At 43.1% G+C, this 22,053-nt stretch overlaps 2 protein-coding genes across 2 annotated transcripts in view; both read right to left on the bottom strand.

The window, feature by feature from the left end:
- The window catches only part of LOC309701482 (uncharacterized protein), a 2,150,955-nt gene that overhangs the window by 83,845 nt on the left and 2,045,057 nt on the right, over positions 1–22,053 (bottom strand). The window lies entirely within an intron of this gene.
- LOC309700356 (protein NLRC3-like) lies at positions 189–20,481 on the bottom strand. Its single transcript, XM_082523878.1, has 10 exons — positions 20,462–20,481; positions 19,006–19,132; positions 18,542–18,676; positions 16,588–16,719; positions 14,723–14,964; positions 12,827–14,618; positions 5,331–5,346; positions 3,880–4,076; positions 1,330–1,506; positions 189–654 (listed from the first exon to the last, which is right to left on the bottom strand). Exons 2-10 carry the CDS (start codon positions 19,104–19,106, stop codon positions 645–647), a joined length of 2,802 nt encoding a protein of 933 aa, XP_082380004.1. The 5' UTR covers positions 19,107–19,132; positions 20,462–20,481; the 3' UTR covers positions 189–644.

Raw genomic sequence — 22,053 nt, 5'->3', positions numbered from 1 at the left:
CACCACAACACAACGACAGGCGTAACTCACACAAACGGGTAACATGAGGCTCAGATGCTTTGGACGTGTTCACATATACTGGACACAGAATGATGAAGATGGAGCTGCAGGAAGGAGGAAAAGAGGAAAAACACAGAAAAGATTCACAGATGTGGTGAAAAAGGACACGACAGCTTCTGTTTGTTAGTTTGGTTTTTCTTTATTTGGTAAAGATTCAGAAATAAAGAGAAGATCACATGTTTGAATATTATATTAACGTTCTGTAATTACAACAAGTTGTAAAATCTTTCCAGAGTGAGACAGAGACTGTGCAGAGACTGTAGAAGGACAGAGCAGCAGCAGAGCAGTCCAGATACACTGATGATCCTCTGTCAGATCCAGAGGGACACACAGGGCTGATGCTGGACTCTACATTGTGTCTGACAGTGGAGCTGTTCTCAGAGCAGTTCACTCTGCAGCACTGACAGTCATCTGCACTTCATTCCTCTGTCAGTCACTGCTGGATGAAGCTCTCCTCTCCACCTCCCAGTAACATGGCCCAGTCAGAGCGTCTCTACACACAAGCTGCTGCTGCTTCAACCTCTCTGGATCATCAGGACACAGCTGCTCCTCTCTCAGCACACACACCGTCCTGTTTACCATCATCAGCTCCACCTGCAGAGAGAAGGAGGAAGAGCAGAGGAGATAAACGAGTGTTTCCAGAGACTCTTCATCAGCTGTCAGTCAGTGATGCAGCACATCCAGTATAAAGAGCAGCAGGGACGTCAGTGCTGGGACTGTACTAGGACTCATTGTTGCTTCACTTTTTCTAATCTTTGGATTTTTATTGAAGTTGCTGAAAATGTTTTTCCCTCCTAGTTTGAGTTTGGACTTTCATTCATTAGAAGAACCTTGGTGTGTCCACTCTGAGCTCTGTAGGAACCCCAACAACAAGCCCAACAATCCAGATGGACGGTTCCAGCTGTTAACTGGAGGAATTCCATCCAAACATCTGCTCTCACTAAATTCTTCCTCACCTACAGACTGTGTTCTTCACTGCTTTAAACTTGGAAATCAATGCAGTCATTGGTCTGCGTGCTGCTTTGTTCAGAGAGCTGATTGGCTGTTGACAGTGTTTGATCAGAGCGTGTCAGCCGTTACTATGGTGACCATAAAGGTGAGAAACAGGAAGTGTTTGTGTCCAATCCTGAAGCCTGTCACCGTTCTCCTCTCACAGCTTCACTGAGAAGCTGCAGCTTTACAGGAAACACTGGATCTTTGTTTCATACTGACTGTGTTTAGTACAATACTGCTGACAGCACCACCCACTCACTCCATCACTCTACTGACCTCAGAGTCTCCAGTCTGTAGTCTGGACTCTGCTGAAGATCAGACAGCTGCTTCACATCTGGATACTTCAGGTTGTCGTTGTAGCTCAGGTCCAGCTCTCTCAGATGGGAGGGGTTGGACTTCAGTGCTGCTGCCAGATAATCACAGCTGATCTTTGACAAACCACAGTCCCTCAATCTGTATAAAGAATGAAAGATGTAAGTTTATTAGACAAAGTGCTTGAAATCATTCAGTGTTTCATCATCTGTTCAGAGCTGAAGAAGGTTCAGAATGTAGAAGTTTAGAAAATGGAAACTCCAAACAGCTGAAGCCAACAGGAAGCAGCTTCAAACAGGAAACTGTGCAGAGTTTCAGACTATATGTCCTGATGCAGCCAGTTGGATTTTGGAGATTTGAATCTCTGTTCTGTGACTAAGTCCTTGAATCATTTCTTCCAGTTGGTCCAACAAGACAGACTAAGTATTGGACATGTGTTGTGGCTCCATCAGGGGAGCTTCTAAATGTGATGTGATGGCCCCTCTGGGTCTGTCAGGTCACAGCACTGAAGAGAGCTCAAACTGGGCACACAGTTGTTCCAGTCTGGACCAAAGACTCTATACTGGGACTGAGGGACTGCTTTGACTGCACCCACTGGGACTTTTTAAGGGCTCATGTTCTCACTTAGATCATCGATTTCTACTGACATTTCTTTCTGGGAAAAATGGGGATTACTTTGGAAACAGGAAGTATTTTCCCCAATAAGCAGCCCTGGATTAGTAAATCACTCCAACATGTTCTCAGGCAGAAGAAGCTGTCTTGTTATGAGGGAGAGAAGAAAAAGATTGAGGCACAGAAACCTGTTGAAAGAGAGATAAAGCAGCTAAAATCAGGTGTAAAAGTAAAGCAGAGGATGAGCTGAATAAAGGACACTCAAGGCTGGCTTGGAAAGGAATGAAGTCCATGGTGGGGATGCAGAACAAGGAGCAAAGATGAATGTGATGCTGAATCAGCAGAAGACTTGGACTCATTTGATTCCAGCTTTGATATCATTGATTTCAATGAAGAGCTTTGTGATTGTAGCAAAGGGCTGGTAGCTCTGAGAGTCCCACTGATGAGGTGTTTGTGTGGAAATCTCTTAGTGGGACCAAAGAGAGAAAAAGCCCTGGTCCTGATGCTGTGGGAGGGAAATGATTGAAGTGTGCTGTGAGGAACTGACTGGGAGATTTTCACACATTTTCCAGTCCTCCTTGGAACAACAGGAAGTTCCCAGCATATGGAAACAAAGGTTAAGTGTCCTATGGCACTCAGTGATGATGGTGCTGTGGCCCCACCACCTCCACCTCTTTGTAAAGGAACTAACTGTAATCTGAAGCTTCAAATGGAACTAAGACTTCCTCCACTAGGTGGCAGTGTCTGATGAGAAAGTGTTAGTGGAGCTGGCCTGGAGTCAGAAACAGGAAGATGCAGGATTTGGGCTGAAATGGGCAAAAGTGGTTAGCACTAGTGCCTCAAAGCAAGAAGGTTGTAGGTTGAAGCTTGTTGGTCAGCTGGGCCTTTCTGTGGAGGTTGGATGTTCTCCCACAGTCCAATGAAATGCTGCTTAGGTTCATTGGTGCTTCTACATTGGCTGTAGGTGTGGATGTGAGGGAGTGCTTCTCTGTCTCTCTGTTGGCCCTGTGATGGACTGCTCACCTGTGCAGGTGGACCACGCCTCTTGCCCTATGACAGCTAGGGCACAGGCTGCAGCCCTGTGAGCCTAAGCTGAATAAACAGTTAGCAAAAATGATCCATAGATGGCCTGAAATCCCCCAGTTAGCAGTTTGGTAGATAGCTATGACATGCTAATCCCATCCAGCAGCTGTATTCTACCTGTAAGCTGATCCCTGCTGAGCCAAAGCACTTTTTCATATACAAATTACAACCTTTAATAGAAACCTATTGGTCAGCATCTTATTAGCCTGCTGTTAGCTTCATTCCACAGAAAACTGAGAGAAACTAACAGAGTTGATAAAGAATAAAGAGAAATGTGCTGATTTAAAGCCTTTGAAGTGCTTCAGATGATCTCTGTCCACTTCTGTCCACTCATTCATTCATGTAAGCTTTCTAATGCAGCTTTGATCTTCACAGTCTGCTTGATGAAACTCATTCTAACCCTGAATGTCAGAGTGTTCCTGCTTCTCTTTCCCATCATTCATGCTGGCAGTGGAGGAGATTTGGATGTTGGACTGTGTTTTGGATGATGTGTGTATGTTTGTGTTGGACTGCTGTCTGTAAAGCAAACGCACATTTTGCTTTGGATTTCAGTGTCAGACAGACTTTAAGGTGCAATGAAGAGTTTGAGAGTTTCACAGTGAATTTTCCAGTGGAGGATTTTTCTTCTTCTTTGAAGGTTTGAAATGTGAACATTGTTCTGCTGCAGTCAATGGACTAAACCAGAGAAGAAGAAAACAGACTTTACCATGAAGATCCTCAGTGTGGATCAGTATAATATCAGCCTGATGTCTGCAGTTTAGTGTCAGCACAACTTTCACATCATATTCATCTCAGCACAACTAAAACATGCTGACTGACCTCAGAGTTTCAAGTTTACATCCTGGGCTCTCCAGGAAACCACACAGATGCTTCACTCCTGGATCCTGCAGGTTGTTCTTAGTTGAAGAAGAGGAGGAGTCATTACTCAGGTTCAGCTGTCTCAGATGGGAGGGGTTGGACTTCAGTGCTGCTGCCAGATAATCACAGCTGATCTCTGACAAACCACAGTCCTTCAATCTGTATAAAGAATGAAAGATGTAAGTTTATTAGACAAAGTGCTTGAAATCATTCAGTGTTTCATCATCTGTTCAGAGCTGAAGAAGGTTCAGAATGCAGAAGTTTAGAAAATGGAAACTCCAAACAGCTGAAGCCAACAGGAAGCAGCTTCAAACAAACACAACAAGAGAAAAAACTCTGAATGTTTCACATTAAAGTCGTACATTTCTCATAAAAACAGGACAAAGACTTGAAAAAGTCGTGTTTTTCCTTCCAGGAACCACATGGCTTCACTTTTAAAGGTGAAGTGTGACAGAAATGGACATATTTGAAGTCCAACACCTTTTTCCAGTCACATTATTAAAGCAGACAAACTACAAGCTCATTTTCATTCCAACAAGTCATCTTCTGACCTGGACTAACAACACTGGTCTCTATGTGCAGCTGGCTGTGAGACCAGTGCTCAGGGAGCGTCTACAAAGTGCAACACTGAAAGAACATCACACACTCATTTGCTTCCAGCACTTTCACACAAACATCTACTGTCATTATTCATGTTCCTGCTCCTGCCGTCCCATTTCAAAAGCCTCGCACTTCCGTCCTTTGCGGTCTTTGAGTACGCGGCCCTTGAGGACCGTTAAGGCTTCAGACCCTGAATTGTGATACAGCCAGTGAGTACTTTCATAGGCTGCATCCTCCTGAGGACCCGGCCTGCCCTGTCACACCTGGAGAAGAGAGACACGTATGTGAGAATGCTGTTTGTAGATTACAGCTCAGCATTCAATACCATCGTTCCCTCGAAGCTGGACAGGAAACTGCAGGATCTAGGACTGAGCAGCTCCCTCTGCAGCTGGATCCTTAACTTCCTGTCTGACAGATGCCAAGTGGTCAGACTGGGCAGCATCACCTCATCCCCCCTCACACTGAACACTGGTGCACCACAGGGGTGTGTACTGAGCCCTCTCCTGTACTCACTCTACACCTATGACTGCACAGCCACTAACAACTCCAACATCATTGTGAAGTTTGCGGACGACACTACAGTGGTGGGTCTTATCACCAACAGTGATGAGACGGCTTACAGGGAGGAGGTCAGCGCCCTGACCCACTGGTGTCAAGACAACCATCTCACCCTCAACGTCGCAAAGACAAAGGAGTTGATAGTGGACTTCCGGAGGTGCAGAGAAGTACACACCCCCATCACCATCAACGGCGCTGCTGTGGAGAGTGAGCAGCTTCCGCTTCCTTGGTGTACACCTGGCTGACGATCTTACGTGGTCAGTACTAGGGCTGCATGATTTTGCATAAAATGAGAATCACGATTTTTTTGCTTAGAATTGAGATCACGATTCTCTCACGGTTTTCTTTTCCAGTATAAATATTTATTGCACTTATTAACTGCACATCAACTTCGTAACAGTTGAGACTGAACATAAAAACAATAAATAAACATAAAAACAACAAATGTCTCACGTTTTGTTGTTGCCGCAAAATTGTACTGCTTGAAATTCCGTCTCCACCGTTGCTCCACACTGCGTGTATAGAGCAGGTAGTGCAACAATAGAAAAATAGTTGCGGGACGGCACTGTGTAGCGTTTGTCTAGGGCAGGGGTGTCAAACTCAAATACACAGTGGGCCAAAATTCAAAACTGGAACAAGGTCGCGGGCTAACGTTAATATTTATTGAAAAAAAAACTTCCTCCAGATATAAGAATGAATCTTTTCTTATGGACTCAAATATGTTTTGCTGGAAAACTGAATATGGAACAAGCAAAGCTTAACACTAAACAATATATTAGCTGTATAATACCAGTAGGCCAGCTCTAATAGTAATTTGGTCATTTGGAATGGTTTCGCGGGCCAAATGTAATTAGGATAATTGGAGGTGAGCTTCCCTCCCTCCAAGACATCTACAGGAAGCGCTGCCTGAGGAAAGCGGGGAGGACCATCAAGGACTCCAGTCCCCCCAGCCATCAACTGTTCAGACTACTTCCATCAGGAAGGAGGTTCTGCAGCATCCGGTCCCCAACCAGCAGACTGAGAGACAGCTTTTTCCACCAGGCCATCAGACTGCTGGACACTTCATAGACACCTCACCTTCACTACTGGAACTTCAACATTATGCACTCCACACTGTATATAAATGCCACTTGTTTTGCACATGTCCAACTACCAACCTCTGTATATTTTATTTTATTGTTTACTCTATTTAATTTCCATATAACTCTCAGATTTAGCCGTTCTTCTATTATGCTTGTTCTTGTGTTATTGTATTTTTGCACACCTCTGTTGCTTGTGAAGCTCGCACACAAGAATTTCACTCGCATGTACTGTACCAGTGTACCTGCACATGTGATGTGACAGTCAAAGTGATTTGATTTCAGCCGCCATAACCCCCGCAATACACGGACTTCATTTACTGAGGTTATATTTATCAGGTTTTTATTTCCTGATGTTCGTATGTGTCCTGCGTGTTTCAGTCGCCAATTCTGAATTATAACTAACATAAAAACATGTTTAAGGAGGAGAGAAAGCAAATAAATCCGATTAACATCTGATCTTTGTGTTTTTGTTCAGTAATCAGCGTGACCTGCGTATAAACGCATAAAAGAGATAACGTTGGTGTTTCATGTAGTAACTGCTGGCTTTAACTGTACAAAGGTTGTTCGACACTATGACACACATACAGACTTCATGATGTTCGGCTAATATTTTAATTGTGAATATTAATCACGAGGGTAAACGGCCCTGTAGACCACGGAGCGAGGTCAGCATGTCCACGATATCTTCAGCTCTCTGAGTTAACCCAGAGTTTCCCAGCTGACTAATCTGTCATCTACGAATATGTCACGGCTCATATCAATATGATTTTACACAAAATCATCCTTTTTACTGCCAACTATTCCAGAGACGTGAAAATCTACAGCATAAAGAACAAAAAAAAATATAGCAGTCTAACGCAACACTGTAACAGAGATGAACCGTCTGTTTGTCGCAGATCAAAGTGGAATGAATGTGATTGGTTGAACAGGTGTCCGTGATCTGTGTTTTCTGCATTTTCATCAGCGTAAGAGACTCAGCAGCAGATTAGAATAACATTTATACGTTTAATAAATCATAAATCATACACGAAACGATCAAACCTGTTCCGACAGTTTGAGTTTGTGTTCCCTCAGCTGCAGACTCGCTGCTGTTTAAATGTTTGAGAGGAAGATTAGATATAAACAAACGTCAAACATAGACTCAGTCTGCGTTCACATTTGATATGAGGCCAGCACGTACAGTGGCTGTGTCCTGTTTTAAGATCGTATATGTAAAATTGTTGTCTGACCTGGAGTCCGTGGTTACCATGGTTACTGCATAAGCAGCTGTAATGTAAACAGCTGGCACAGCGGAAACCTACCGGCGGCATGAGGTTTGTCATTGCAAAACTGTCTAAATGGTTAACTGACGTTAACTTGGATAAATTATAGTTAAGCAGTCTCACAGATAACACCCACGGAGCTGTGTGACTGTTCACCACTACACTGAAATCAGCAGGCTATTACTGAAATACATGTGCTATATCATAAACTATGATATAAATAGGGAGGTCCTATTAACATGTTTAGTTTTACAGGACACCTTCCTGCCTTTAGTCTCATTCATGAGCAGTATTAGTTTTCTTCTAACATCCAGAAGTCTGCACGATGTGTTTCATAGTTTGTAACAAGCCTTTGACAGGTAAACATAACATGACCGAAACACACACAAACAAACAAAAACAATCACACAAATTATATGTTAACCTCGTTTATTTTTAGTTAAGTAAACTCTAAAAATTCTAACAGATCGCTGGTGCTTAGAATACAGTTGAATAACTATTAAAAACCAGATGATGTAATATTTCTGCCCAGGTTGCAGTCTGAACACGCTGTTGCAAGCTCTGCTCCTCTCAGTGGAAATGCGCCGTCTCTTTCCTCTTTGTATAAAAACATTTTAAGTCAGTTTAATCTCAAAATTCACTGTTAAATCCAAAACACACCAGATAAAGAAAAGCGAACGGTTCAGTCTAACACAGTGAACCATTAAACTTCAGTAAAACTATGAAGTTATGACGTCTTGATGCATTCTCAATCATCCAGGTAAGTAAGTGAAAAGGGAAAGACCATCTCTGAATCGAGGAGGAGCCTAAGGGTACATCTGTCACCATCTTACAATGCTGTGATTGCAGCCGTTCCCCAACTCTCTGTGAATGGGACTCATGGACATTGATCAGTGGTTGTTGATCAATGGTCGTGACAGTTTGCATAATTCTGATTAAGGAACTGACCTCCCAGCCCTTTGTTCCTTCAGTGGGCTGGTTTCAGTCATTATGCAAATGTATTGTTTATAAGATTGAAACCTGCAGTCAGCTGAGACTGAAGAAGTCACCTGGATGATGACGAAACAAAACGCTACGTCCAGATGAACAGAATCAACTTTTGGAGATATGCAGTTCTGAAACGTAACTTTAACCTCAGCCAAACCGATTTGCTCAGTTGTAAATAAAACAGTGAAGTAAACGTGACCCGACAGACAGAACCTGAGTGAATTAAGTCCAGCGTTTAACCACTGAGAGCTAAAACTCAGCTGAGGTTTCAAAGCTGTGTGATTGGACATCAGCTGCTGATGAAGTTGGTTCGCCTATAAAGTGCTCTGTAGGGAAACAAGCTTCAGCAGCTCTGCGCTCGGGGAAAAACACTATATTTACTTATCTTGTGCAGAAAAATGTGACATTGCGTTATATCGAGCACCGGCTGCCCAGTTAAACTGTGACTATCACCAGGTAACGTAGGCGTGTTTCTTGAATCAGCAGCAGGTGTTAAACAGCTGACAGGTGAGAAGGAGGATGCATGCAGATAAACTGAGGGCCTGTTGAGCTGATCGCTGGTGTCCTGAGAAAAATGTCAGCTTGTTCTTTATGTTACAGAAGCACAGAGACACAAGGCGGAAAAAGACGGTGAAAATGAGAATCTGCAAATGCAACATGTGGAACACGGACAGTGGAATATGTAAACAAACTGGGTAACGTAACCCCCCCCAAAAAAACAGTTAAGCTGGAACACCGGGGCTGTGAGCTCGGTGCACTCTGTCAGCTGACTGTTAGCAGAGCGAGTGAAATCTTTGAAAACATCTGAGCACTTTTGCAAACATGTTCTATGTTGACAACCTGACCAGGGGCCCGTTCTTCGTACGTCGCTTACTACATCCAAGATCAAATGACACATCCAAGATCAAATCATCGCGCTAACCGTGAGCTCGCTAATCCGGTTCCCCGAACACACCTGCTGTTGACGATTACTACAGCTGGACGCAGTAATGTGACATCACTGGGTGTCGTAAAAGGGGCTACGCATCGATAGTAGAAACATTGATCGGCAACCCGCTGATTGGTCGGCGAAAATGTCCAAGGGGCGTGCTCGGTATTTTCCGGCAGCAGAGCAAGAACTCATGAGTGAGGGATTTCAGGAGTTTCAGAGTTTAATTAAAACGCAAGAGAACACTGCAAAGGCTGCAAAAGCAAGGAGAGAGGGCTGGCAGAAAGTTGCTGACAAATCAAACTCGTAGGTAATTTAATAATAATAATAATAATGGATTGGGTTTATATAGCGCTTTCCAAGGCACCCAAAGCGCTTTACGATACCACTATTCATTCACTCCCACATTCACACACTGGTGGAGGCAGCTACGGTTGTAGCCAGGCTGCCATATCGCGCCATCGGCCCCTCTGGCCAACACCAGTAGGCGGTAGGGTAGATCTATCATATGACACTATATTGTCCAATATCATATGGCATTATATTATATTATAATATGTTATATTATATCCCCTTTCACATTAGAGCCACAACAGGACCCACAAGAACATGGGAACAAGTAAAAGTGGAATACAGGAGTATTCTACAGAATGGTAATATTTATCTCTTAGATTGCTTTGCGTCTCTTGGCAAGGTAATACTGGCCTGTAATACTCTGTTAGTTTGTTCATAACAGCAACCAAGAAAAGGGCAGAGCAAAAAAAGACAGGTGGTGGTCCTGCACCCCCTCGTCAACAAGTTGGTTAAGTAAATAATACCCTCACGGGAATATCGATATCTCTCTATGAGCACACTGTCGCGCTGAGCTAAAGGATCCTGTCTGTCCCGCAATATACGCTGAATTCTGAGGACTCTCCTTATCAATCTTGCACCTTCCGCAATGGGTTGGTCGCGTATACGGACAGGACATGGCTGCGACAGGCTTCCCAAATCCACCTTCGCTTTTATAGCCGTGGTCTCTCATCTTGATTACACGAAGTAATTTACAATTACTACTCTGAAATATGAATTACATCTGTAATAATCACATACATGTAATAGAATGTTAATAGTACATTTCCCTTTTTTAGGAAATGACCTGTATGTATCTGTGTGACATCAATAAAAGGATCAAGTGCTGCATTATCTTTAGTTACATTGATAATATTTATTTATGGTGAAACAGTGGAAAAATATCGCTGTTGCTTTCGTATAAATGAAGCGGACATACCTGCGTGGCCGCGATCTAATCCTGTTTACATAAAGTAAACCTGCTCCCGAGCAGGTTTACGCTTACGGCTCTGTTGCTATGACAGCAAGTCCCGGATGAGCTTCGGGGAACCGACTGATCCAGGATCACGCGAAATCGTCAACAATCTAATCCGGCTAACCTACTTAGCGACGTACGAAGAACGGGCCCCAGACGTGTGAAGATTACGCCGTGACATTCGCGGCTAAAACACTGTTAAAAGTGTAGCTGGTGACAGAAAAACAGGATATTTTAAAACTTTACACCACCACCATTGCTGCCTGTGATTTGAAATGCATTCTGGGATACCTGGCTGCCCCAAGGCCACACAAGCAATCGATTATCTAGGATCGACCTGTCTTGACTTACTTTGCACGGCAACCAATCAAATGCTAGAGAAGCTGCAGTGGCAGTGTTAACCCCGCCCACTTAGTTTGATGGGTGAGGCTGACAGATAAAATGATTTCAAGTTGAGACATGAAGGGGACAAAAGTGCCAAAATGAATTAAATAAATACATCATTAAATAATTAATTAAAACTGTCAATACTTATTTAAATGTGTTGTAAATATTTATTTAATTAATTATTTCCAATTTTAATTAATTATTGCCACATTTAATTAATTATTTAATGGTGTATTTAATTAATTCATTATGGCAGTCCTGGCGTTCCACAGCACCGTGCCATAAGGCAAAAGTGATAACTGGCTCGGGGACCAGGTCCCCAGATCTTAATCCAATTGAGAATTTGTGGTCAATCCTCAAGAGGCGGGTGGAGGAAACAAAAACCCACTAATTCTGACAAACTCCAAGAAGTGATTATGACAGAATGGGTTGCTGTCAGTCAGGATTTGACTGAGAGCACGCCCAGTCGAATTGCAGAGGTCCTGAAAAAGAAGGGCCAACACTGCAAATACTGACTGTTTGCATAAATGTCATGTAATTGTCGATAAAAGCCTTTGAAACGTATGAAGTGCTTGTCATTATATTTCAGTACATCACAGACACAACTGAAACAAAGATCTAAAAGCAGTTTAGCAGCAAACTTTGTGAAAACTAATATTTGTGTCATTCTCAAAACTTTTTGGCCACGACTGTACTTTCTTCTCACATGTCCATCACTCTCACTCTCGCCTGGATTATTTTTTGGTCAGCAGCTCACTGCTGAGTGACATCTCAGACACTGAGATTCACCTTACAGCTGTCAACGATCACGCTCCTGGATCTTTAACAATAATACATAAGAAGAACATTCTGCCGAGTAAAAACTGGAGATGAAGACTTTGTTAAATATTTTTAAAAAAGAGTGGACTTAGGAAATACTGAACAAAATACCCCAAAAAATTTGAACACAGTAACAAATTTGGTTGATTTCTAGCTAACCAGTTAAAAATAAAGAAAGAAAAAACAACTATATGTGCTGTTAAAGATGATCTGGGAACACAATGTATGACCTGAAAGAATGAACAACATTTTTAGGGATTTCTATGAAACTTTATATTCACCACAAATAAACGCGTCTAAAAAAAGACATTTATTAGTTTCTTGACAGCGTAACTCTTCCAAAATTACTAGACAGTCAAGCAATGTCAGTGGATTCACCAGGTGACACCGGGTGAACTCCAGGAAGCCCTGATAAGTATGCCCAATAATAAGGCTCCAGGTCCAGATGGCAGAATTCTACAAAGAATTCTGGACGATTCTGGCACCAGTTTTTTACAGAACGTTGTTGGAAATCAAAGAAAAGGGCAGACTTCCATCAAATATGAATTCTGCAAACATTAGTCTCCTGCTAAAACCAGGCAAAGACCCTGTATATCCCTCAAGCTATCGTCCAATATCACTTATAAATGTAGACCTTAAAATAATCTGCAAAGCTCTCTCAAAGAGATTAGAGAAAATAACCTCCCTCTTAATTCATCCTGACCAAACTGGTTTCATAAAAGGTCGGCACTCATCAACAAATACACATAGATTACTTAGTTTCATAGACTACTCATGCAGTAAAAACATCGAAACTACAATATTTTCTTTAGATGCAGAAAAAACGTTTGACAGAGTTAACTGGAAATGTTTATTTCCAACTTTACACAAATTTGGTTTTGGAAACTCTTTCAAAAATATTACACAACAGCTTGTGTCAGAACAAATGACCAAACATCCTCCAGCTTCTGCATTTCTGAATAACAAATCTTGGACTCACCGAGCCTTTCTGCAGTTCCTCACAGCTGGAATCAGTCTCTGTCGTCCCTCCTTTGTTGTGTTGTACTTCTGCAGGTCCAACTCATCCAGAACCTCCTCTGACATCTGCAGCATGAAGGCCAGAGCTGAGCACTGGATCATAGTGAGTTTCTTCTTTGATCTGTTCTCTGACTTCAGGAACTCTTGGATCTCCTGGTGTAATGAGAGGTCGTTCATCTCCATCAGACAGTGGAAGATGTTGATGCTTCTGTCAGGAGAGATTTTAAGCTTCTTGTTATTCTTCAGGTTCTTGATGACTCTCTGGATGGTTTCTGGACTGTTCTCTGTCTGACCCAGCAGACCTCCTAAGAGTCTCTGGTTGGACTCCAGACAGAGGCCATGAAGGAAGCGAACAAACAGGTCCAGACGACCATTTTTACTCCTGAAGGATTTTGTTAGTGTTTCCATCAAAAAATCATCCAGAGATGACTCTTTGTATTTTTTTCCCAGGAAGTCCTTCAGCACCTCTGACTTCCTGTTGGTGAAACAGTGGAACATGTAGACTGCAGCCAGAAACTCCTGGATGCTCAGATGAACAAAGCAGTAGACTGGTTTCTGGAAGATCACACACTCTCTTTTGAAGATCTCTGTACAAACTCCTGAGTACACCGAGGCCTCTGTCACATCCAGACCACACTGCTCCAGGTCTTCTTGGTAGAACATGATGTTTCCTTTCTCCAGATGTTCAAACGCCAGCCTCCCCAGCTTCAGAAGAACTTCCCTGTCAGCCTCCGTCAGCTCCTGTGGACTCGTCTCATGTCCCTCGTGGTACTTGTTCTTCTTCCTCTTTGTCTGAACCAGCAGGAAGTGTGAGTACATGTCAGTCAGGGTCTTGGGCAGCTCTCCTCTCTGCTCTGTAGTCAACATGTGCTCCAGAACTGTAGCAGTGATCCAGCAGAAGACTGGGATACTACACATGATGTGGAGGCTCCTGGATGTCTTCATGTGGGAGATGATTCTGCTGGACAGCTCTTCATCACTGAATCTCCTCCTGAAGTACTCCTCCTTCTGGGCGTCAGTGAAGCCTCGTACTTCTGTTAGCCTGTCAACACATGTAGGAGGGATCTGATTGGCCGCTGCAGGTCGGGAAGTTATCCAGACGAGAGCCGAGGGAAGCAGATTCCCCTGGATGAGGTTTGTCAGCAGCTGGCTGACTGATGACTTCTGTGTGACATCAGACAGCAGCTTCCTGTTGGTGAAATCCAATGAAAGTCTGCTTTCATCCAGGCCGTCAAAGATGAACAAAAGCTGAGAGACAGCCAGCTTCTCTGCTGTGACCTTCTCTAATGTTGGATGGAAAACATGGAGCAGCTCCAGAAGACTGTACTGCTCATCTCTGATCAGGTTCAGCTCCCTGAATGAAAGCAGAACCACCACACTGACATGTTGGTTCTCCAAGCCCTCTGCCCAGTCCAGAGTGAACTTCTGCACTGAGAAGGTTTTTCCAACACCAGCCACGCCGTTGGTCAGAACCACTCTGATGGGTCTCTGTTGGTCAGGTAAGGCTTTAAAGATGTCCTGGCACCTGATTGGAGTGTCATGGAGGGCGTCCATCTTGGAAGCTGTCTCCAGCTGCCTCACCTCATGTTGGCTATGAACCTCTTCACTCTGTCCCTCTGTGATGTAGAGCTCAGTGTAGATCCTGTTGAGGAGGGTTCTACTTCCTGTTTCATCACTTCCTTCAGTCACACGTTCACATCTCCTCCTCAGACTGATCTTATGTTCATCTAAAACCTCCTGCAGACCAACATCTGCTGAAAGAAAGAAAAACAGAAAGAAAACTCTTCAATGTCTGAACAACAACAAGAAGTCCAGTTTTCAGAAATGAGTCCATCAGCAGACAGATGTTCAGTCTTACTTTGTACACAGCTGCTCTGACTGGCTGTCTGCAGTCCAGCTCTGCTTCTGGATCTTTCTCCACACTGGGGACAGGACCAGTCTCCTGATGAAGCAGACTGGTCCCAGTATGAGGAGATGCACTGTCTGCAGAACCAGTGTCCACAGCTGGTAGAGACTGGATCCTTCAGGACGTCCTGACACAAAGCACAGCAGGACAGCTGCTCCTCCTCACAGACACCACTCCTCTTCCTCTTCCTCCCTCTGTGAACACATTTCTTTATCACTAAAATCATTGACTGTCAGTGACAAACATCCAGATTTGATGACACTGTGCAGAAGCTCTGATGGTCACAGAGAAAAGTCAAAGTGGAGAAACTTGTGTTTGAGTTCAGAATCCAAGTTTCCTTTGCTGTTCCTGCCTGTCTTATTAAACACAGAGTGATCAGCCTACAAACTCCACAGTAAAAGCCTTCATCACAGAGCTGATTATGTCCTTCACTGGATGTACTGGAAGTTTGGGATCCATCACTTTCAACTGACCTTTGACCTCCTCTAAAAACTGTGGTGGAGCAGCGGTGTCACATTCAGAGCTTTCAGCTTTATTTTGAAAGAGTTCAGTCATCAGGAAGTGAACTTCTGGGTTCTGATTTTCTTTCTATTATTTTACAGAAGTGAAGAAGAAGAACTAAAAGCTTTGAAATGATCTGAGTGATATTTTTGAACATTGCCACCAAATTGAGTTCAGCCTCCAGCAGTAACTTTGTTTCATGATGCCTCCCTGATGATGTGATGTTTGATTACAAACCTGTTTATGTGTTAGACATTAATCACATGAACACAGGCAGAAAAAAGAAGCCAATGAAACAAATGACAGAAACGTGTTCATTCACTGCCATGATCCATATTTTATATGTACAGATGTTTGTAAAGAACACGTGTGCAGCGCTTTGTTCTGAGTATCTGCTGTCAGCACACAGTGCAGCAATAACTACAACCACACGTTTCTGTAGATCCTGAACATCAGCCTGGAGGAATCTGACCTCAGGTCTGCACACAGAGGAGCTTCACCTCTGGGATGATGCTGGCTTCAGCTCCTTCTACAATCAGGCAGAAGCTTCTGCACCATCAGGACACAAACAGAGAGGAGCTTCTATCCTCAGACCATCCAAGTCCTAAATCAGAACATGCTCCCCTCATAGCATCACCATCAGGGTTTAAACAGGACCTTACATCATGTTCTTGTCTCACTGTCATATTTCAGATCATACCTGATTCATTATGACGTCACACGCTGCTACACTGATCCTGCTGCTTCATTACTGCTGATATTACTCTGCTCACTCTGTTCAGTTACTCTGGTTACATCACTTTGCTCATTTGCTTTGTTCTGCTTGCACTGCTCTGTCAGTACATGCTGTGCTAATGTGGCACAAAGCACTTTAACATTACATCTGCACAATGTTTCATTATTTCATTTAATGATTGTTTCTAATGTTTTGTCCAGTCACAGGAGCAGCTCAGCACATTTCACTGTGTTGTACGTGTATGACGATGCCTGTGACAAATAAACAGCCTCGGACTCTTCAATCTTCTGCATTTCTTTGGAGATCAGCTCAGTGGCCTGTTGAGACCATCTTTCTGTTTCTGATGACTCAGTTCAGATTATTATCCTGATACTTTCTTTTAAAATGTGATGAAATCATTTATCTGATGTTCTGACACAAATACACCAAAACAATCCCAAACAGCACAAACCACCACGTTACACACAGTGTAATAAAAATACAGGCAACTACAAATAAAAACACTTTTAAAATATAAACTAAAATTACAAAGTGGTCACAGAATTTCAAACACCCGTAAATGAGTCAGCAGCTCTCTTACATGGTCAGCTGAGCTCCATGATTGAAGAACATTGTTGCTGCAGGTTCATGACTGAAATATGGAGGTCTCTCTTTGGAGCAGTCACTCCTCACAGACACACAGCTGGATGCTGGAGACTGTGACCTCTGACCTCTGCAAACACAACCACATTGCATTCATTTCACATCAATTAGTACACCACAAAAGGCATGCAAGGAACACAGTATGAAGGCAAACTTCTGGCTTCAATAACATTCAACAGGTCAGGTGGAAACTTTTCTCAGATTTGATTCATGTTTTTATAGAACGATCCAGCTAAAAAAAATATACCATTAGGTCAGGGGTCAGCAACCTTCAGGACCCAAAGAGCCATTTGGAGCCAGTTTCCACGCAAAAGAAAACACTGGGAGCCACAAATACTTTTTGACATCTAGAATGAAGATAACACTGTATATACTGTTTTTTACCTTTATGCTTTGTGTGAACAACTAAGGTGTGTTGCTTATGAAATCCATGAAGTGCTACAGAGAAAATTACATGTTATTTATGTAATGAACACATTTGAACTCTTAAAGAAATATAACCAAAGGAAAGACACTCAGCTGAACTAAAATGATGTAGCAAACAAAAGCTGCTGTGAGCCGCCACCCTTATATCTCCTTTGGGCTTTTGGAGCCTTGACCTGACTTTTAAAAAATAATTGGAAAAAAAGCTCTATGCTGCTGAAAGATGAAAAATAGATATTTGCAAAATTCTGCCTAAATATGTATTTTACCTGGTTAATGTGTGTGGCGGGGCGTGGTCTGCAGCGCCGCTGCAGGGGAGGCGGACGCACCTGAGCGGCACCCGCAATCACGCCTCGCCGCCTTAACGTCTGTGCTGTTGTGTTGGTGTGTGTCGGGCTGTGAGCTGCAAAGCTACAGCCGGCTGTGTGCGTACAGCAACCGTGTGTGAAAAGTGGTCAATAAAGAGAAGCTGAAAAGCGTGTTCATGCAAACATCGTCGGGTCTGCCGTGATATGTTTACAACGGGACTTCTGCTCCTGAACCTCTGCGCACAGCGTCTGCAGGTCGGGGCTGTACGAAGTCACTTTCATCTTTACAGGACTGTAAGCTGTCGTCTGTGAGGCGTGAGCGGTGTTTGTTTTTAACATAGTTCACGGTGGAGAACAGCTGCTGACATAATGTGGATCCGAAGATCCATAATTGGCCTTCCTGGGGCTGAAAGTCTCGATAAATGCACGGCGTTTCGGCGGGTACACCGGCTTCCACGAGTGTGACGCTTATTTGAACGATGAAAAAATAATAAAATATAATTTTCTTTTTATATTTCAATATCACAATAATCTTCCAATTTAGAACTACAAGTTAAAAAAGAACATAAATAAAATACACTTCAGCTAAATACTTCTAATTTATTTTCCCAAACCACGAGGAGCCGCACTGTAAGGACTAAAGAGCCGCAGGTTGCCGACCCCTGCATTAGTGTTAGTCAATGTTGCAACTGAACTGAAAAACAAAAGATTTTGGTCAGGTCCAAAGAAACAAAGTCACTATTAATACAACACAACCCCCCCAAAAAGAGCCATGTAGACCCCGGGCTCTATGGGTCTTGTGCTCGGAGCTTGTTCCTGTGCTGCCATGATTAGTGCCTCTGTGCTGTCTTTCAGTCCAGCTTTGTTCAGCCACTGGTAGGATTTCTGGATGTCAGCCACTTCCTCTGCCTGCTGGTGGTGCAAACTGTGTTGTTCTGAGTTTCATTGGACGTCTTTGTCCAAAGCACCAGACAAAGGGCAAAGTAGATGCATTTGCATCAGCAGGAAAATACACCCCAAACTACCATCATCATTATACAACTTTAACAACTGCCACTAAATGATACTTCATACACAGACCAGTGTTAGGTTAAGTTATGATGTCACTGGCAGAACATTTATAGAAACAACCTTTGAACTCTGAGTCAGCAGCTCTCTTACATGGTCAGCTGAGCTCCATGATTGAAGAACATTGTTGCTGCAGGTTCATGACTGAAGTCTGGAGGAACTTTTTCTTTGGACGAGTCACTCCTCACAGACACACAGCTGGATGCTGGAGACTGTGACCTCTGACCTCTGCAAACACAAACATCAATAACTGATCAGTTCTCTCTGACAGCCATATGATCAGCTGATCCCTCTGTGATATTGTGTCTGCCTCATAACGCTGACAGGTCAGCCAATCATCAGCCAGTTTTTTCTGTCTCTGAATGAACTCAGTTTGTTCTCAGCTCTTCTCTCTGATTCTGCTGCACTGACTTCACTTAAACTTACAGAGTTCAGATCTTAGCAAGAAAACAAGTCAATAAAAATCAAACTCAGATCAAACAGTTTGAACCAATCACAGATCAATGATTCTGTCATGGTTATGTTGAAATGACTAATAAAGTTAGTAGTGTTCTTACATTGTTGCTGCAGGTCCATGACTGTAAGGTGGAGGTGTTTGTGTAACCCCGTCACTCCTCACAGACATACAGCTGGATGCTGCTCCGTCCTCTTCCTCCATCTTCTTGATGTCAGGGTGGAGTTAGTCTGAGAGGTAAACACACACACTCAGAGGTGCTGTTGTACTGGAAGCATCACACTGACGGCTTTCTAATGTTGGAGCTTTGGCCCTAAAGTCCAAACCAGTTATTTTAGAGGCTCAAAGTCTTTAAAAAACACCAAAACCATCACATTATTTAATAAGTACATGATCAGGTGGATGAAGGAACTCCGTGTGTTTGGGATCATCATCATGGTGAGGAGCCCACATGTTACGGCTCCTTTGGAGAGAAGCTGAGGATCACTGCAGGAAGTGAGCTCATGAAACCAAACTGCTGTTTGTGAGCAGCATGACTCTGTTATTGGACCTGCTCTGTGTTCTACATATGATCAATACTTCAAATATCTGTCAACATCTCATCTTATATTTGTTGCACTTGGTCACATCTGTCTTTAAAAATAGATTTTTAATGTCACTGAGAGTTCTTTTCTACCTTTATTGATTTATTTTGGAATAAATTAAATATAAAGGTGCCAAAAACTGCCTGCAGCTTCTGCTCTGTGACAGGAAACTACTGTCAGGCTCAAAATGACTTCAGATTATTCATCACAGAGTGTTTATAGATCACAGGACATGTTACAGTTTCACTGTTGATGTTTTAGTTTTAAAAAAAATGCTGTGTTAAGGTCTTACTGTGAATCTGCGCGCTCATTGGCTAATAACTTGAGACTGACAGGTGGTTATCCAATCAGCGTGCGGCCTCACACGGACATAAAACTCTTAAAGTTTGTTTCTGAAGGGATTTTCAGATTAGACCTGATGTTTCTGCCTACAGCCTGTTTACCGATATAATCGATATCAGATATCAGAGCAACAGAAACCTCGGTGATCAGGACGCCGGGACTGAGAACAGGAAGTGGCTCAAACGTCGCACTTTCATAAAGTGAACTCCACTCAGAGTTTCTGTCGCCATTTTAGTTTTAAAACCCGTCGTGATAAGGGCGGGTCTTACTGTGAACCTGCGCGCTCATTGGCTAATAACTTGAGATTGACAAGTCGTTATCCAATGAGCGCGCGGCTTCTCCCAACATAAAGTAGTTTCCTTTGAAAAACCAAAGTCTGATTATTTTTGCCTCCACTGACGGAGCCTGTTGTTCCCGCCACAGAGACACAGTAATGTCAGAGCGGTGTTAACACTCACCTGCCTCAGCACAGCTCTCACTCTCCTCCTGCTCTCTCAGCTAAACTCACTTCCTCTCTACTTACAGGAAACCAGCGCTCAGAGGAGCCGACCGGCCTCACGTTTCACCCACAGACACGAACAGCGTGGAATTATTTTATGTCATAAGAAGAAACATATTCATGTTAACACTCACCTGCATCAGCTCCACCTTCCTCCTGCTGCTCTGAACGGAGGATCAACACTTTCACTTTCACTGCTCCTCCCTAAACACAGAGGATGCTGGGACTTGTAGTTTTTACCTTGTGTGATATTTATGGCTGTGACACTAAATCACAGCATGTAAACTTCCTGCAAACATGTCACAGGCGATAAAAGTTTCACATTAAAGGTGAAATTATTTTTCTGTCTCATGTTCAATAAACAGTGAGCTGGGAAAACTGAAGAACAGACTTCAGACGTTCCCTGCAGAGTTTCTGCTGCTCGGTCGTCTGCATGTTGCTGAGACTGAGCTGATGATGAAGCTGTGACGGGTTTATGGCACGTTTGGTTCTGGAGAAGAGTTTTACTGCCGGTGCAGGTGAAATGATCAGAGGTTACAGCCTCTGGTTAAAGTGGAGGCAGCGATCAGGACGGCTGAGCAGCAGAGGTCTCGAGGGTCCTAAAGTGTAAAAGCATCAGCATCAGAATCAGAATCAGAAAGGGTTTTATTGCCAAATGTTGAGCAGGTTTACAACATTAGGAAATTGCTGCGGTGCTTCAGTGCAAACATCATCATCATCATCATCATCATCGTTTATTTGTATAGCACTTTAAGAACACACCAGGCAGACCAAAGTGCTGAACAACACAGATCAAAACAACAACCAAATTAAAAATACCATAAAATCATTACAAACAATAAAATAAATAAGAAGGTGTCAGTTTCCTACAGAGTTAAAAGCCAGGGAATAAAAATAGGTTTTCAATCTGGACTTAAAGACCTGCACTGATGACGCTTGTCTAATTTGGAGGGGAAGGTTATTCCAGAGCATCGGAGCCGCAATTGAAAAGGCACGGTCTCCTCTGCATTTCAGCCGCGACTTAGGGACCGACAGCAGCAGCTGCTCAGCTGAACGGAGCGAGCGAGGAGGAACATGTGACTTCAGCAAGTCAGTTAAGTACACAGGAGCCAGACCATTTAAAGATTTAAAAACCAATAAAAGGACCTTAAAACGAACCCTAAAATCAATGGGAAGTGTTAAGATTCAGTATTGAGGAAGGGTACAAGAGGTGATCGAAGAATAACCACACCGATCCGGCCGGGTGAAGTCAAACGATGATTTTAATGAACACACGTGTGGGAAGACAACTCTGTACGCAGACAGGAAGTAGTCTTCGACTTAATCAAAGCATGAACAGATATTTTATAGCATCAGGGTTTGTTTACTGACACCCCTTCATGCGTCACCAGTACATTTTATACATAGATCAGATCAACATCATGACTTTTCACCTAGAAAATCATCTTTCTATTTTCATGGCTTGGTACTTTCCGTTCTTATCTTAAAATGAATTGTTCCTCTTTCTTGCCGAGACAACAAGAAACGGTTCCTCTTTTACCAAGACAATTTTGCAGTTACAGCCAAACATAACTAACCTCTTCCTCTAAATAAATCTAATTTAAAGTGTGTGTGTGTGTGTGTGTTGACCTCACATGCTCTTTGTGTCACCTCTTCACCTACTGTCTGTGTCTCGTCCTCAAATGCTCTTTATATGCATTGTGTATAAAATAGTCATAGCTGCTTA

Source organism: Aulonocara stuartgranti, assembly GCF_965226115.1.
Source record: "Aulonocara stuartgranti genome assembly, chromosome: 23".
In the NCBI taxonomy this organism is placed as follows: Eukaryota; Metazoa; Chordata; class Actinopteri; order Cichliformes; family Cichlidae; genus Aulonocara; species Aulonocara stuartgranti.
This window is presented reverse-complemented; position numbering and strand designations above follow the sequence as displayed.